The sequence below is a fragment of the Gekko japonicus genome, unplaced genomic scaffold, assembly GCF_001447785.1.
Source record: "Gekko japonicus isolate JY-2015 unplaced genomic scaffold, Gekko_japonicus_V1.1 scaffold150, whole genome shotgun sequence".
Classification (NCBI taxonomy): Eukaryota; Metazoa; Chordata; class Lepidosauria; order Squamata; family Gekkonidae; genus Gekko; species Gekko japonicus.
In genome coordinates, this window is record NW_015160839.1 from 1604191 (window position 1) to 1619384 (window position 15194).

General features: G+C 46.8%; 1 protein-coding gene across 1 annotated transcript in view; it reads right to left on the minus strand.

The window, feature by feature from the left end:
* TRIP4 (thyroid hormone receptor interactor 4) overlaps positions 1-13850 on the minus strand; it is a 73602-nt gene extending 59752 nt beyond the window's left edge. Inside the window, exons 1-4 of the mRNA XM_015418782.1 lie at positions 13746-13850; positions 12025-12194; positions 10422-10558; positions 753-980 (exon numbers count right to left, since the gene is read on the minus strand). Of these exons, the coding sequence (XP_015274268.1) occupies positions 753-980; positions 10422-10558; positions 12025-12194; positions 13746-13831 (621 nt within the window). The 5' untranslated portion in view covers positions 13832-13850. The remainder of the gene's footprint in view (positions 1-752; positions 981-10421; positions 10559-12024; positions 12195-13745) is intronic.
* Positions 13851-15194: the final 1344 nt, after the last annotated feature.

Consider the following 15194-nt stretch of genomic DNA (forward strand, 5'->3'; position numbering starts at 1 on the left):
GCCTTTACGACCAACCAACGTTTGTTCAAGTTGTGGGCTTTCTGTGTGCATGCACACTTTTTCAAAGAACGGACACATTTCACCTTGACCTGGATAGCCCAGGCAAGCCCGATCTCATCGGATCTCGGAAGCTAAGCAGGGCCGACCCTGGCAAGTACTTGGAAGGGAGACCTCCAAGGAAGACCAGGGCCGGGACGCAGAGGCAGGCAAGAGCAAGCCACCTCTCTAAAACGTCCGAGCCCCACTAGGGGTCGCCAGAAGTCACAGTGACTTCCAGGCATACACACACACACAAATACGCAAACACAAAAGAATGGTCACATTTCCAGGGCACACAAATAAGAGTTGTTCATTCGCAGTGTAATCCTAAGCAAACTCATGCCCTTCGAAGCCTACTGACTTTTAGAAGGGGTCCAAGAAACCAGCCAAAGGTCTGGTCTCCATGGGTTCCTTTTCTTCACACAGCCTCTCGAGATAATTCATCTTCCCAAATGCTTCATAACTACAGAAATACCCATGCGTATCCCGAGCTCGAGTTGAGGCCTACATTCCAGGTGTACACAAAGCAGAGCTACGATAAGCACAGGCAACTTGCCTGATCAAAAGAGTCTCGGAAAAGACAGGGAATGGAAAAGAGGATAAATCTTGCTCCTTCTCCTTGAGCAGTGGGAAGCCACTGAGCAAAGCCAGCCCCACTCCGAACCTGTTACAGCTCAGCAAGGAAAAGATGTCAAGGGAAGGTAGTGACGTACCAGAGAGCCACAGAACAAGCAGGGCCCGGAGCCCTCCTGTTCACAGACGATGCGCCCGCACGTCATGCAGTTGTTGATCAGCTTGTGCTTCTGGGCCAGGCACTCGCAGGGGTGGCGCCCAGGGAGCATGACTGCCAGTTTGTCTTGCCCTTCCTTTGCGTACAGGTTGACAAATTTGGCCTTCTTCTTGGAGGAGCTGCTGCCGCCACTGCTGTTCATCTCCTGGGCCTAATTTGACACAGAAGAAAACACACAAAATCGCTTCAAGGAACTGCTGGAAGAGGAAACAGCCAAACCAGAATCCACCATTTGGGGAGCTTACATAATGATTATGGATGATCGTAACAGTGGAAAATAAAAAACACAACTGTCCCATGTCAGATGTCCCAGTAATTGGTATTCATGCTACAGCGTCTCAACAGAGAAGGGAACGCGTTATCCCCCCCGCCTGCTAGGGAGCGATCCTTACATTGCAGTTATCTGGATTTCCACCTTCCCAACTGGCTTCACCCTCTACTGTGTCTCAGCCAGGTATCTTCTGGCACAAATTCATCTGCCAAACGTCACAAACGATTAAAGGGAGCCCTCCAAGATGCCGCAGCGCCCATCTTCAGCGGCAAAAAGACAAACATCTGCCAGAATGAGGCACCCTTACAGTGCCTCACTGTAGACTTCAAGAAAGCAACAGTAAGACGTATCAATTACTCTTTATAGTTTTCGTCTAGGCTAGGCCCAATAGGAACCTCCATGCAATTTCTCCAGGTTCAGAAAGTGTCTGCGTAACCCCCAGGAACTAAAAAGTTTAGCCCTCTAGGAGTGGAGCCTGTGCTTGGAGGCTAGCAACACACGGAAGATGAAGGAGGAGAGTTGGTTTTTACACACGGCTTTTCTCTGCCTTAAGGAGCCTCAATCTCCTTCCCTTCCTCTCCCCACAACAGGCACCTTGTGAGGGAGGTGGGGCTGAGAGAGTTCTGAGGGAACTGTGGCTGGCCCAAGGGCATCCAGCAGGCTTGCTGGGGAGGGAATCAAACAGTCATGAACACCTGGCACTCCCTGCTGCAGGAAGTGGTGGTGGCTACAGGTACAGACAGTTTCAAGAGGGGATCGGATAAACATACGGAGCAGAGGTCCATCAGTGGCAATTAGCCACAAGGTATAGATGAAACATTATGTCTGGGGCAGTAGTGCTCTGTATTCATGGTGCCTGCTCTGTATTCATGGTGCCTGGGGGGGGGGGACAGTGGGAGGACTGGCCCTGTTGGTGGACCTCCTGATGGCACCTGGGTTTTGGCCACTGTGTGACGCAGAGTGCTGGACTGGATGGGCCACTGGCCTGATCCAACATTGGCTTCTCCTCTCATGTTCTTAAACTTGGTTCTCCAGATTAGAGTCTGCCCATCTTAACCACTACACCACGCACAGAAATCTGTATGCCTAGGATCCGCCTAGGCCACTGGCCAGATCCAACATTAGCTTCTCCTCTTATATTCTTAAACTTGGTTCTCCAGATTACAGTCTGCCCATCTTAACCACTACACCACGCACAGAAAATCTGTCTGCCTAGGATCTGCCTAGGCCACTGGCCTGATCCAACATTAGCATCTCCTCTTATGTTCTTAAACTTGGTTCTCCAGATTAGAGTCTGCCCATCTTAACCACTACACCACGCACAGAGAATCTGTCTGCCTAGGAGCTGTATACAATTCTGGGCTTTTATCACCGTGCACAACAGAAATCCATGTGTGTGACATGTTAATCAGAAAGGAGTAAATTTAATCTGACTGGTATTATTATTATTGGAATCATATTGTCATTGCAGGGCTGTATTTTTCAAGCTGAAGTTCGGTTCCTGTGATGTCCAGTTTGTTCCTTGAAGCAAGAGGACTGCATTGGAAGACGTGGCACTTGGTGGACCAGAAAAAGTTGAACTTTGCTCACCACCAAGTGGTATCAAGCAATAACCAGTTACTTAACTGAATTCAAATATATCATCCTCTGCAAGTTTCTATTCTCTGTTATGCCCCTGTGTTTAGTCGTATAAATCCTGTTGTATTGTTCTGAGTATTAGAGGATTTGGGCTTAAAAGAAACTTATTAACTTACATTGTCTTGCAAGTTCTGTTCTGAATTTAGCCCCACAGAACTCACGCAGGCAGAGGTTGCATCTGCACTTCCTTCCTCCCCCCGCCCCAGTAATCAGAAAAATCTGAATTCATTATCCATTGCTTACAGTACTACAACTTTGGAGCCAATGCCAAGATCGACAGACGCAATGTGGACTGCATTGTTGTGGTTACCATTGTTGCTAGGAGGAATCCTGGTGGCCTGGCTATTTCTAAACTCAAAAGGAAACCTGCACAGGAGCTTCTACGTGTTTCAGCTGCACTAGATTGTCCTTTGCCTCCCTGCAGCCCTGAAAAGATCTTGTGTATTCTGGCAGGTGGCAAGGTAGCAGAACCCACTGGCCCAGTCCGGATGTACCAACCAACCACGCCACGCCGTTATAGCCAAATAATCAAACTAGGTCTTAAAAGGAGACTACAAATGGTGGATTGTATCTGGTTTGCAAACTATGGCTTGGGCAAAGAGTGGCACGGTGTCATGTCCCAGTCTTCACGTTTAGTAGCCCTGACCTAGATAGCCCAGCTTAGCCTGATCCCGTCAAATCTCAGAAGCTAAGCAGGGTCAGCCTTGGCTAGTATTCGGAAGGGTGCCCGCCGAAGAATACCAGGGCTGTGACTCAGAGGCAGGCACTGGCAAACCACCTCTGAGTCTTCCCTTCCCTTAAAAAGAAATCTAGCTCGTCACCGAGTAGTGCATAATGCTAAAAAAAAAAAAAAAGAGCTAGCCAGACAATCTTAGGATCTCCTGGCCAATGTTCCCTCTAACCTGTGGAGTCTTGTGAGCAAAAATTCTACTTTGTGAGCTACTGGCATTGAAGTTGTGAGCGAGCGATTTGGCTACTGCATAAATTAGACTGCACTGGAGCCATCCTTCCTGAGCTAAGACAAAAATGTCTGAACCAGATGCTAAAAAACTGTGAGCTAGCTCACACTAACTCAGCTTAGAGGGAACACTGCTCCTGGCACAATGCCATATGATAATTATTCATTATGATTAATTTTTTATTATTATTATTATTATTATTATTAACGTTTAGAGGCTTTGCTCCAACCAGGAAGGCTGCCTCACCGCAAAGGGAGTCATGAGTAAGCAGGAAACGCAGGAGCTCCGACGGCTTCCTAAAGCGCTCCCTCCTCCCTCCTTCAGCCTCATCTCCGCTCCCGGCCATCCCCGGCTACTGCTGTCAAGTTCAAGAAAATGACCCCCTGGAGATCTGATAAGCGAGCTGCCACCATGGCACAAATGCTTCATCCATCACGTTAAAAGCGCATTTGCCCGTGATCTGGCTTCGTGCCCCGGTTCGGTCGTAATTCCGCTCATATCACCTTACGAGCGGCACTAAATTATCCAAATGCCTGGATGGTCACTGTCAGCTTTGCGGTGGTTCTCTTGTCGAATTCGTGGCAGGGTGCCAGGCAGGGACAGAAAGTGTTTCAGCCCTGGGAATGGGAAAGGAGAAATGACGGATGGATTTGCGCTGGCAATATCGGGACTTTATTTTCCAGAAGAAACCACCGTAGTTTCCAAATGTCATTTTCAATATTTGAAATGTCAAAATTTTCCTGCATTAGTATTCAGGGAGCTGAAGGGATCGGGGAGGTGGAGAGGGGAACTGAATTTCATCCATTGATTTGAAATGATCAGCCCAATCTTTGGCTAATTTCTACCCCCTCGGGATTCTGCAGCCCCCATGCGGACCATGTTTGTATCGGGATATTCGGTTAATATAGCAGAGTTTTGCCCAGTCATAGAAGCATGATACTGAGTGCAGTAAATAAATCTCCCCAAGAAGTATATTGCAAAAGGTAAAAAATTACATTAATCAGGGCTCTTTTCGTAGCAGGAACTTCTTTGCATATTAGGCGACCACACCCCTAATGTAGCCAATCCTCCAAGAGCTTACAGAGCTCTTCTTACAGGCGCTACTGTAAGCTCTTGGAGGATTGGCTACATTAGGGGTGTGTCGCCTAATATGCAAAGGAGTTCCTGCTTCAAAAAGAGCCCTGCTTACCACAAACCGAGGTTTGTTATTGTGTCTGAATGCTGCTGCTGTACATGTTGGTCTTTGTCTATTATTTATTAAATCTTTATATCTCGCCTTTCCTTGTGGTTCAAGGCAGAGGAAGAGGAGGAGGAGGAAGAAGCAGGAAGGCTGAGGAGATTGGATTTGTACCCTGTCCTTCACTACCTGAAGGAGTCTCAGAGTGGCTTACCATCTCCTTTCCCTTCCCCTCCCCACAGCAGACACCCTGTGAGCAGTGTTCCCTCTAAGCTGAGTTAGTGTGAGCTAACTCACACTTTTTTAGCCTCTGGCTCACACATTTTTGTCTTAGCTCAGGAAGGATGGCTCCGGAGCAAACCAATTTATGCAGCAGCCAAGGCGCTCGCTCACAACTTTAATGCCAGTGGCTCACAAAGGAGAATTTTTGCTCACAGGACTCCACAGCTTAGAGGGAGCATTGCCTGTGAGGGAGGTGGGACTGAGAGAGCTCTTTCGAGAACTACTCTTTCCAGAACAGCTCTGAGAGAACTGTGACACCAGCAGCTGAATGGGGAGGTGTGGGAAATCAAACCTGGCTCTCCCAGATTACAGTCAGCATTCCTAACCAATACACCACCCTAGCCAATGGTGGCCAGGGGTGGAAGGGCATGGAAAGGCAGAATGTGAATGCGTTGGGAGGAGTCTCTGATGAGAGGGGATACCCCGATTATGAGATTGGTGACTTGGAGAGCAGCCAGTGAACGAGGAGAAATATCTTGATGCAAGTTGGAAGTGGGGGGGGGAGTAGGAGAGAAAAATAAGTAGAAAAGGTGTTGCTATGGCAGGCTATTCGGCATCTGGACTTGGCTTCAACTGATGGCCCATTAAGCGAGCTTGCCCCAACACCAAGTATAAACCAAAGCTTGTTTTGAAGCAAGCTCCATCGTTTTGCAGCGATCGCTGCTTCACCCGTTTCAGCCAAGTTATTCATGATGCAGCTAGCTTGACTTTTCCGATAGTGGACGGGAACAACGGCCTGGAGATCTGTCAAGATTATAGTCCAAAATGATTTTCCTGGAAGCTGCGTCATGCACAATGCATAAGGGAAGTCACATGTTCAGGCCAGAGTGAACCCAAGCACTAGGCGGGTCTTCCACATTTACTTCCAATCACTGCAAAGCAGTTCTGATTAGGACTTAAAGTACACACCTTAATGCTTGACTGATGTGCTGAACGTCCTACAGGACTGGTGCTGCTCTGGATATTGGACAGATTTAGGGGAGATATAGATCACTTTATTGTGTAATCAATTACTCAGTTGTGCATTCTGTTGCTACATCAGCTAAGTTTGGAAAATGAAAAGGGAGAAAAGAGTGTATGAAGAATAACCCTTTTTTCCTGACGTTCCCTTGGTGCAGGGACATTTTGATTAACAAGGAAACCTGGGAACTAGTCATGCAAGATCTCGCTGACAAGAGAAGGTAGCTAATGTCACTCCCATCTTTAAAAAGGGTTCCAGAGGAGATCCAGGAAACTACAGGCCAGTCAGTCTGACGTCAATACCGGGTAAATTGGTGGAAACCATTATTAAGGAAATAATTAGTAGGCACATAGATGAACAAAACCTATTGAGGCAGACTTAGCATGGGTTCTGTAAGGGAAGATCTTGTCTCACTAACCTGTTAGTGTTCTTTGAGGGGGTGAACAAACATGTGGACAAGGGGGATCCAATAGATACTGTTTACCTTGACTTCCAGAAAGCTTTTGATAAAGTTCCTCATCAAAGGCTCGTAAGTAAGCTAAAAAATCATGGGATAAAAGGACAAGTCAGGCCAGGGACCAGCAAGTCCTTTTATGGATCAAAAACTGGCTAAGTAATAGAAAACAGAGAGTGAGTATAAATGGGCAATTTTCTCTGTGGAGGGTGGTAAGCAGTGGGGTACCGCAGGGAACAGTACTTGGTCCACTGCTTTTTAACTTGTCCATTAATGATTTGGAGTTGGGAGTAAGCAGTGAAGTGGCTAAATTTGCAGATGATACGAAGTTGTTCCGGGTGGTGAAAACCAGTGAGGATTGTGAGGCACTCCAAAGGGATCTGTCAAGGATGGGCAAGTGGACGTCAACATGGCAAATGGGGTTCAATGTGGCCAAGTGCAAGGTGATGCACATTGGAGCCAAAAATCCTAAATATAAATACACATTGATGGGGTCTGAACTGGCAGAGACAGATCAAGAGAGAGATCTTGGAGTTGTAGTAGATAACTCACTGAAAATGTCGAGACAGTGTGTGACTGCAATAAAGAAGGCCAATGCTATGCTGGGGATTATTAGGAAGGGTATTGAAAACAGATCAGCCAATATAATAATGCCCCTATATAAATCAATGGTGAGACCTCATTTGGAATACTGTGTGCAGTTCTGGGCACCACACCTTAAAAAAGATATTATAGCTTTGGAAAAAGTGCAGAAAAGGGCAACTCGAATGATAAAAGGGTTGGAACACTTTCCCTATGAGGAAAGGTTAAAGCGCTTAGGGCTCTTTAGCTTGGAGAAAAGACGACTGAGGGGTGACATGATCGAGGTTTATAAGATTATGCATGGGAAAGAGCAGGTAAAGAAAGAGGTACTTTTCTCCCTTTCTCACAATACAAGAACCCGTGGGCACTCCATGAAATTGCTGAGCGGTCGGGTTAGAACGGATAAAAGGAAGTACTTCTTCACCCAAAGAGTGATTAACACATGGAATTCACTGCCACAGGAAGTGGTGGGTGCTACAAGCATGGACGGCTTCAAAAGGGAATTAGATAAGCATATGGAGCAGAGGTCCATCAGTGGCTATTAGCCACAAGGTATAGCTAGGGGCTCTGGGGCAAGTGATGCTCTGTCTTCTTGGTGCTTGGGGGGGGGGTCAACAGTGGGAGGGCTTCTAATGTCCTGGCCCCACTGCTGGACCTCCTGATGGCACTGGTGGAATTATAAGGGGTGGGAGTATTGCATACGTTACTGAATTACCTCATTTGTGTTAGATGGTTGTCTGATGAAACTGTTTTTAATCTAAATGGCATTTTGATGTTATGAGATGTCCTTTCTTATTTATTAAAATTAATTTTTTAGAAAAACAAAAACAACACAAGTCAAGGAAGCTATAAAAAAGTAGAGAGGCTTCTTTTAAAAAGTGGGAGGCCCCAACAAATTGAACAGGAGGGACCACAGGCTCTAGCAAAAGAAATGTAAAGTCAATAATGAAGCATGAAAAAAGAGATTTTGAGGAGTGGGTTGCTAAAAGCATCAAGATAAACAATAAATATTTTTTAAGTATGTCCAGAGCAGGAAACCAGCCAGAGAAGCATTGGAGCCTTTGGATGACAAAGGAATCAAGGGATTGCTAAAGGAAGATGGGGAGATGGCAGAGAAGCTCAATGACTTTTCTGCTTCTGTGTTCACTGAGGAAAGTGTGGGGAAGGTACCCATGCCATAGCCCCTATTTTCAGGGTGTCTGAAGAACTGAACCAAATAGAGGTGACAAGAGATGAAGTTCTAGACCTACTGGGGAAATTAAAAACTGATAAGTCTTCAGGTCCTGAAGGCATACAACCAAGAGTTCTTAAGGAACTCTGATGTGAGATAGCTGATCTACTAAACCGTATATGTAACTTCATGGAGCTTGATCTACTAAACCATATATGTAACTTCATGGAGCTGCGGTGGCTCAAGTGGTTAAGACGCTGAACTGCAGGCTGTGGAAGGTCAGTAGTTCAGCAGTTCAAGACCCAAGTGTGCCGCGTGACAGAGTGAGCTCCCGTTTCTAGTTCCAGCTCCTGCCAACCTAGCAGTTCGAAAGCAAGAAATCGCAAGTAGATAAATAGGTACCACTTCAGTGGAAGGTAACAGCATTCCGTGTGCCTTGGTGTTTAGTCATGCCAGCCACATGACCACGGAAATGTCTTTGGACAGCGCTGGCTCTTCGGCTTTGAAACGGAGATGAACACCACAACCCTAGAGTCAGATTTGACTGGCTTTCGAGCAAGGGAACCTTTGCCTTTACCTTTATATGTAACTTATCACTCAATTCAGCCACTGTACCAGAAGAATACAGAGTAGCAAATGTTACAGCAATGTTTAAAAAGGGATCCAGAGGGGAACCATGAAATGCCTAATGTCTGTCCCAGGCAAATTAGCAGAAACTGTACTCAAAGATAGAACTGTTAGGCACATAAAGGGACAAAACCTTGCAGGCAATGTGGGAGCCTTCCTGACCCTGTCAGGCAGGCCGTTCCACCTGGTAGAGGGTGCCAGAGCAAAGGATGCTCAGGTATAGGCAGCTGTCGATCTCATGTGTCCAGGGCTGGCTCCCATCCCTGACTTAGCCCCCCCCCCCCCCTTTTTCCCCCCCCCCCCCCCCGGAGAAGTCACAAACAACCCAGTGCCCCGAGGGCCTTTACCCAGACAGGGAGTGTGACATCCTCCTTATTGGGGAGACAGTTTTTCCTTTAAAATACACCCTGTTCACATACACTTGGTAGATTACTGCTGCCACCAGGAATTAAAAATACCAAATCTCTCTATTATGGTAGAATGACCCTGCGTCTGGGCACTTCAGAGGACTATGTGGCTCCGAAGAAAGACTGTTCTGACTGCTGGGATAAGTTTAAGCAAATCATGATTTATTTATAAAAGAACAAAATAGGTTTCTGGGTATTTTTGAACTGTTGTTGAAGAAAGGAACTTATAAATGTAACTGATAAATCTGGGCATCACACACGGTCTCTCAAAACAGCCAAACTCAACTCTGACAGCCTTAGCCACTCAGGCTAAATTCTGCCTGTCTTAGCCTAACCCTAACCCCAACTCAGGCTAAATTCTGCCTGTCTTAGCCACACAGGATGGACTCAAACTGCTTCTTCTGCCATACAGGCTAAAAACCAAAACTCTCCACACTCGTCTCTCTGAAACTCAGAAGCCCCTCCGAGACACCCCTCCTCCCACATTCTCTGTCATCAGCCAATCACAGCACACTCACCTCCCTCTATCACTCTCCTTACATTCAAACTAAACACTTAAAGAAACACACGCACCAAAACATGAAATCATTACAGGGAGGTAGCAGGGAACCCAGAAACAGAGGCCAGCCCAGCAGGGCAAGCAATGACATGACCCAACAAGGTAGTGCCCCCCCACTGCTAGAGAGGAAGCTGGAGCCCAGGGGCAGCCTGTAAGGGTGAAGGTTGGCAGCCAGGAAGGGCCTTCAAGGCCCTGTGCGGCCAGGGACCAGCATACCTACAGGACTGTCTCTCCCCATATGTGCCCCAAAGAGCCTTACGCTCAGCTGAGCAGCACTGCTTAGCAGTCCCTGGCCCGAAAGACATCCGCCTTGCCCTGGAAGGTTGTGCCCACCAACCCTTGTCAGAATTCCAAAGGTGCCCACAGGCAAAAAAACAAACAACAACAAAAAAAGGTTGGGGTATATAGCAAAAGTCACCTTCAGCCCTCCTCCTTTTTATTTTAAACTTTGAGCTTCTGTCCTTCCCGAAAGCACCCGCAAAGCGGAACAGAGAATGCCCCTACCTTGGCTAAGTCGAGTGGCGTTTTTACTTCCTCCATTGGCTGGTCGGTTTCAATATGAACAGGGGCTTCCTGCTTGTTCCTCCCTTTGCGTCGTCCCTTCTTGGCTTGGTCTCCTGACCGAGGAGCCTCTAACGTATCTAAAAGTTATACAGAAGGCCATACACAAAGGTTGAACAGGAAGGGGTGGGGGGGAACCACAACAGCTTCCACCACTCCATTTCTCCTCCCTCTCATTCCTTGAAATGTTTAGGTAAGCAATAATGCATGGTGTGACACCATCACACGTATGACTTGGCCACATCCCTGCTATACACTATGAGCCATGAATTTAGGACAACACGCAAGCATAATTGTGTCAGGTCATGCACTGTGTTCACTTAAACACTGTGGGAAAGAGAGATATGTGCAGTCCTCTGCAGAGTGACATCTTTCTAAATCTATTGACTTCAGGGGTGTAACTCTGCCTAGGGTTGCACTGTAGGTTTCTCACAACAGCTAGTTGAGCTGATATAGCATAGGGAGCTCCTGAAAACAGCCAAGCACTTTCTTTTTTAAAAAATTATTTTAACAGAAAAAGTAAAAAAAGAGAGATACAATAGAACAGGGGTCCCCAACGTGCTGCCCACCAACACCTTTCCTGGCACCCGACAAATGCTTTCAGAAAGTAGGTGAGGCTAGGTGGGGGTTTTGACCGGCATGGCTTCTGACTGGCTGTGTAGATTAAAAGGCATTCTGTTAAACAGCATTTCTGCCTGAAATGCTGAAGTGTTAGTATTATAGTTATATATAACTTCGGTCCCTGATATTTTGTTGTTGGCTCTGCCTCCTGTAGAAGGAATTTTGTGACTGGCTCCAACTACAGTGGCAGCCAGTTTGCGGTTGTGCTCACTGCCCAGTTTCAGATTTCCAAAGGTGCTCAAAGGCTCAGAAAGGTTGGGGACACCTGCAGTAGAAAACATCACAAAGGATTTAAAAAGTAGAAAGGGATGATCCCCCTTCTTATCTTCACCATTCTTATCATTGCAAAGACAATCCAACTCTCACTAAATGTATCTGATTGTATGCCAGCGTGGCTAAGATAAAAAGCTGACAGGCAACACTTTCAGCTCATCATTGCTGTCATTAAGCATCCTTCAGTATGGCACCAGGAACCAGTGATGCAGTTACCCTGTTTACTTGAAAGGAAAACCAGTGTTAAGGTCTGTTTTCCCCACCCAGAAGTGAAAGACAGGGGGCTGTCTTAAATTCGCATATGAATTACTGTACGGGGATAATTTGAGTGTGTGTGTGTAACCTTTCTTACATTCAGAGTAGGTAATTTTAGACTCTGAACTTAAAGGTGTTACTAGGATGGCACCTTTAGACGGTAATGTATCCTTCTAATTTAAAGCTGCAGTCTGCTTTTGGGGCCCTTCTCGCTGAGCCTGCAAATCAGGGTCCTAGAATTCTCTGCCTCAAAGTTCAGCCCTGACGGCAGCACTGCTAGGAAGCACCTCCATTGAAATCTAATTATTTTCTTTGCTAACACAATTCTGTGGGAATCAGCAACATTCTAATAAAAGGCTGGTTGCTCTGCAGCTTTTTCCCTTCCACTTCCGCTTACCATCTTTTTTCCGATACAGCGGCAATGGGTCGGATGTTGTTGGCTGGCAGGACCTTTGCCATCTGGCGACAAGCTCATCCACAAAGTGCTTCTTCTTGCCATCTGTCCCTTGGACTAGGTCAGCAATGTACTCCCGGATCTCCTCCTCATTCTCGATAGACAAGATGTATCTAAAAAGGGCCAGGAAGGAAGACTGTAGGAGTGCTTTCATACAGAACAAAGGCTATGGCTGTGGTCCCTATTCTGCTAATGTTCCATCTCCCTTCTTCTGCCACTATTTACACAAGGAAACTGCTGTAGCACAGCAGCAATGAGTATGGCTGTACGAAGCAAGAACACTATAGAACAGCAGTCTTCAATCACTTCCGCTGGGTTGTGAGACAGATCATTTGACTTCTCTGTGTAAAGAAGAGGAAGACGAGATTGGATTTATACCCTTCCCTCCACTTGGAATCTCAGAGCATCTTACAATCTCCTTCCCTTCCTCTCCCCACAACAGACACCCTGTGAGGTAGGTGGGGCTGAGAGAGCTCTTTGAGAACTGCTCTTGAGAGAATAGCTCTGAGAGAACTGTGGCTTGCCCAAGGTCACCCAGCAACTACATGTGGAGGAGTAGGAAATCAAACCTGGCTCTCCCAGATTAGAGTCCATGCTCCTAACCACTACACCAAAATAGAAGCCATCCATACAGAAAACCTGCCAAGTACAATGGTTACTTTCAATTCTGAAAATATCTTGTCTAGTACCAAAAATTCCCAGGTTTTGCCATATCATGGGGAAAGGCAAGCGGGCAGGCAGACTGGGTATTTCCATCATGCCGCTGTACATTCTAGCATTTAAAGCATCCGACTATGACCTGGGAGGAGAAGAAGAAGAAGGAGATTGGATTTATACCCCGCCCTTCACTACCCAAAGGTGTCTCAGAGCAGCTTACAAACTCCTTTCCCTTCCCCTCCCCACAACAGACACCCTGTGAGGTAGGCGGGGCTGAGAGAGCTCTTGACAGAAACTGTTATTTTTTCAAGGTTTTCAAGGAGACAGGTTCAAATTTCTACTCTGGCGTGAAGCTTGGCTGGGTGACTTTGGGCCTTTCCTCTCTCTCTCAGCCTCATCTGACATAGGTTGTTGTAAGGATAAAATGGAGGGGCACAGAACAAGGCTTCATTGTCCTGAGCCCCCTGGAGCGAAGGCAAGCCAAAAATGTGTTATATAAGGCTGCCAACTCTGCCTTGGGAAATTCCTGGAGATTTAGGACTGATGCTTGAGGAGGGATCTCCTCAGGGGGGATGTGATGTCATAGAGTCCACCCTCAGAAGCTGCCTTTTCCTCCAAAGGGGCTGATCTCCGTAGACTGGAAAGCAGTTGCAACTCTGAAAGAACTCTAGCCCACCCCCGCGAGGGTTGGCAACCCTATTTGGTACCGATATTGTCTAACTCCTGCGCCTTCAACTAACAGCTGGACGACAGGCAGGAATTCAACAGGTCAGCCTTCCTCTCCTGTTGAATGTCTGCCTGTTTCCTCAAGTGAAGGAAAGTTAGATGGCGTATCTCGTTGGAACACACCAGGAGCGTAGTTATCCTGCCTCACAAGGCTGCCTCTTCTCCTGCCACTGACGGCCGTCCTACCGACGTTACAAGAGCGCTTGACAGGAGACTAGGCGACAAGGCCCAGCCCGACCCACCAGCCCGGGCCCTCCCGAGTCTTTCCTCCCGCTGCTTACTGGACAAGCTCCTCGCCAACATCTAGTCCGAAACCGCCGCGGAGCTGTTCCATGCACCAAATCATGAGCCCCCCAGACGCCGCCATCGCCGCTTCTGCCGGTTACCGATCGGAGCCGGGGGGGAAGGAAATAGCCGGTGCACCTCCTCCGCCAAAGCCAGGAGAACCTCGGCGCAACGCGCTCTTTCTTTCGGCTAACAACCGTAGCCATTTGACTCAACAGTTCCGGGCTCAATCGATCCGCCATCCCTATAAGCGTCCCGGGGCTTTGGGCTCGCTAATACGAAGATACAGTTAACTTCCCTTGCATATAGATCCAGGTGGGCAGCCGTGTTGGTCGGAAGCAGGAGAACAGGGTTTGTAGTCATGCCGGCCACATGACCACGGAAATGTCTTCGGACAGCGCTGGCTCTTCGGCTTTGTAACGGAGATGAGCACCGCAACCCTAGAGTCGGATTCGACTGGCTTTCGAGCAAGGGAACCTTTACCTTTACCTTGAATAAAACTTTGTCGGTCTTAAAGGTGCCACTGAATTCAACCTTTGTTCCCTTGCAAATGTTCGTTTGTTTCCTGGAAATATACTCTTTCCTGTTTACACGGAGGAATCCTTATTTATAAAGGTACCCACCGTCTCCAACCATAAGAAGCCGATGTTAAAACAATTAAAAGATAGGCTCAAGTTGCGGATTCCCATTCTGTACGGCTAAATGTGGTGCCTCCCATGGAGGTAGATCAAGATGGGTAGCCGTGTTAGTCTGTAGCAGGAGAAAAGAGCAAGAGTCCAGTAGCACCTTAACACGATATTTTAGACTATTGTATCATTAACTGCATATGACCTTTGTATTTCCTTGCCTGTCAGTTTTAATACGACATGCCAATAAAGGTTTGATTGATTGATTGACTCAATATCTTTGTTTAAATCAGGCTCCACATTTGATTATAACCCCCATAGAAGTAGGATTTGGATTCTAGACTTTTAACTGTAATGACTGAAGAACAAGGATGTGATGGTTATCTTGTTTATTTCTCCTCTGTGTTATTCTTAGAACGTTAGGCTAAGAGTGTATGACTGGCCCCAGGAAACCCATTAAACTTCCAAGGCTGAATGGGGATTTGAACCTGAGTTTGCGCTCTAACCACTACACACATGTTGGTTTGTACCCAATCTGTTTAGACAATAGAATGCCCGGGAACTTTGTAGCTAACTTAACAGTCTGATTGGAAATCAATGTGTCAAGTATTTAGCATATTGGTTTCTCCTTCCTGTCTTTGTTCTGATTGAAGAAGGAGACACCACCATTCCTCCTGTTTACCTGTAAGGATGTAGCCATTTTAGCTCTTTCTTATTTTCATATCCTGTGTATCTTTTCCCATGTTGTTGATAGTAAACTCTTATATTTTAAACACACCATGGACTCAGTCTCTTAATACTTACTCTGCTGACTTACTT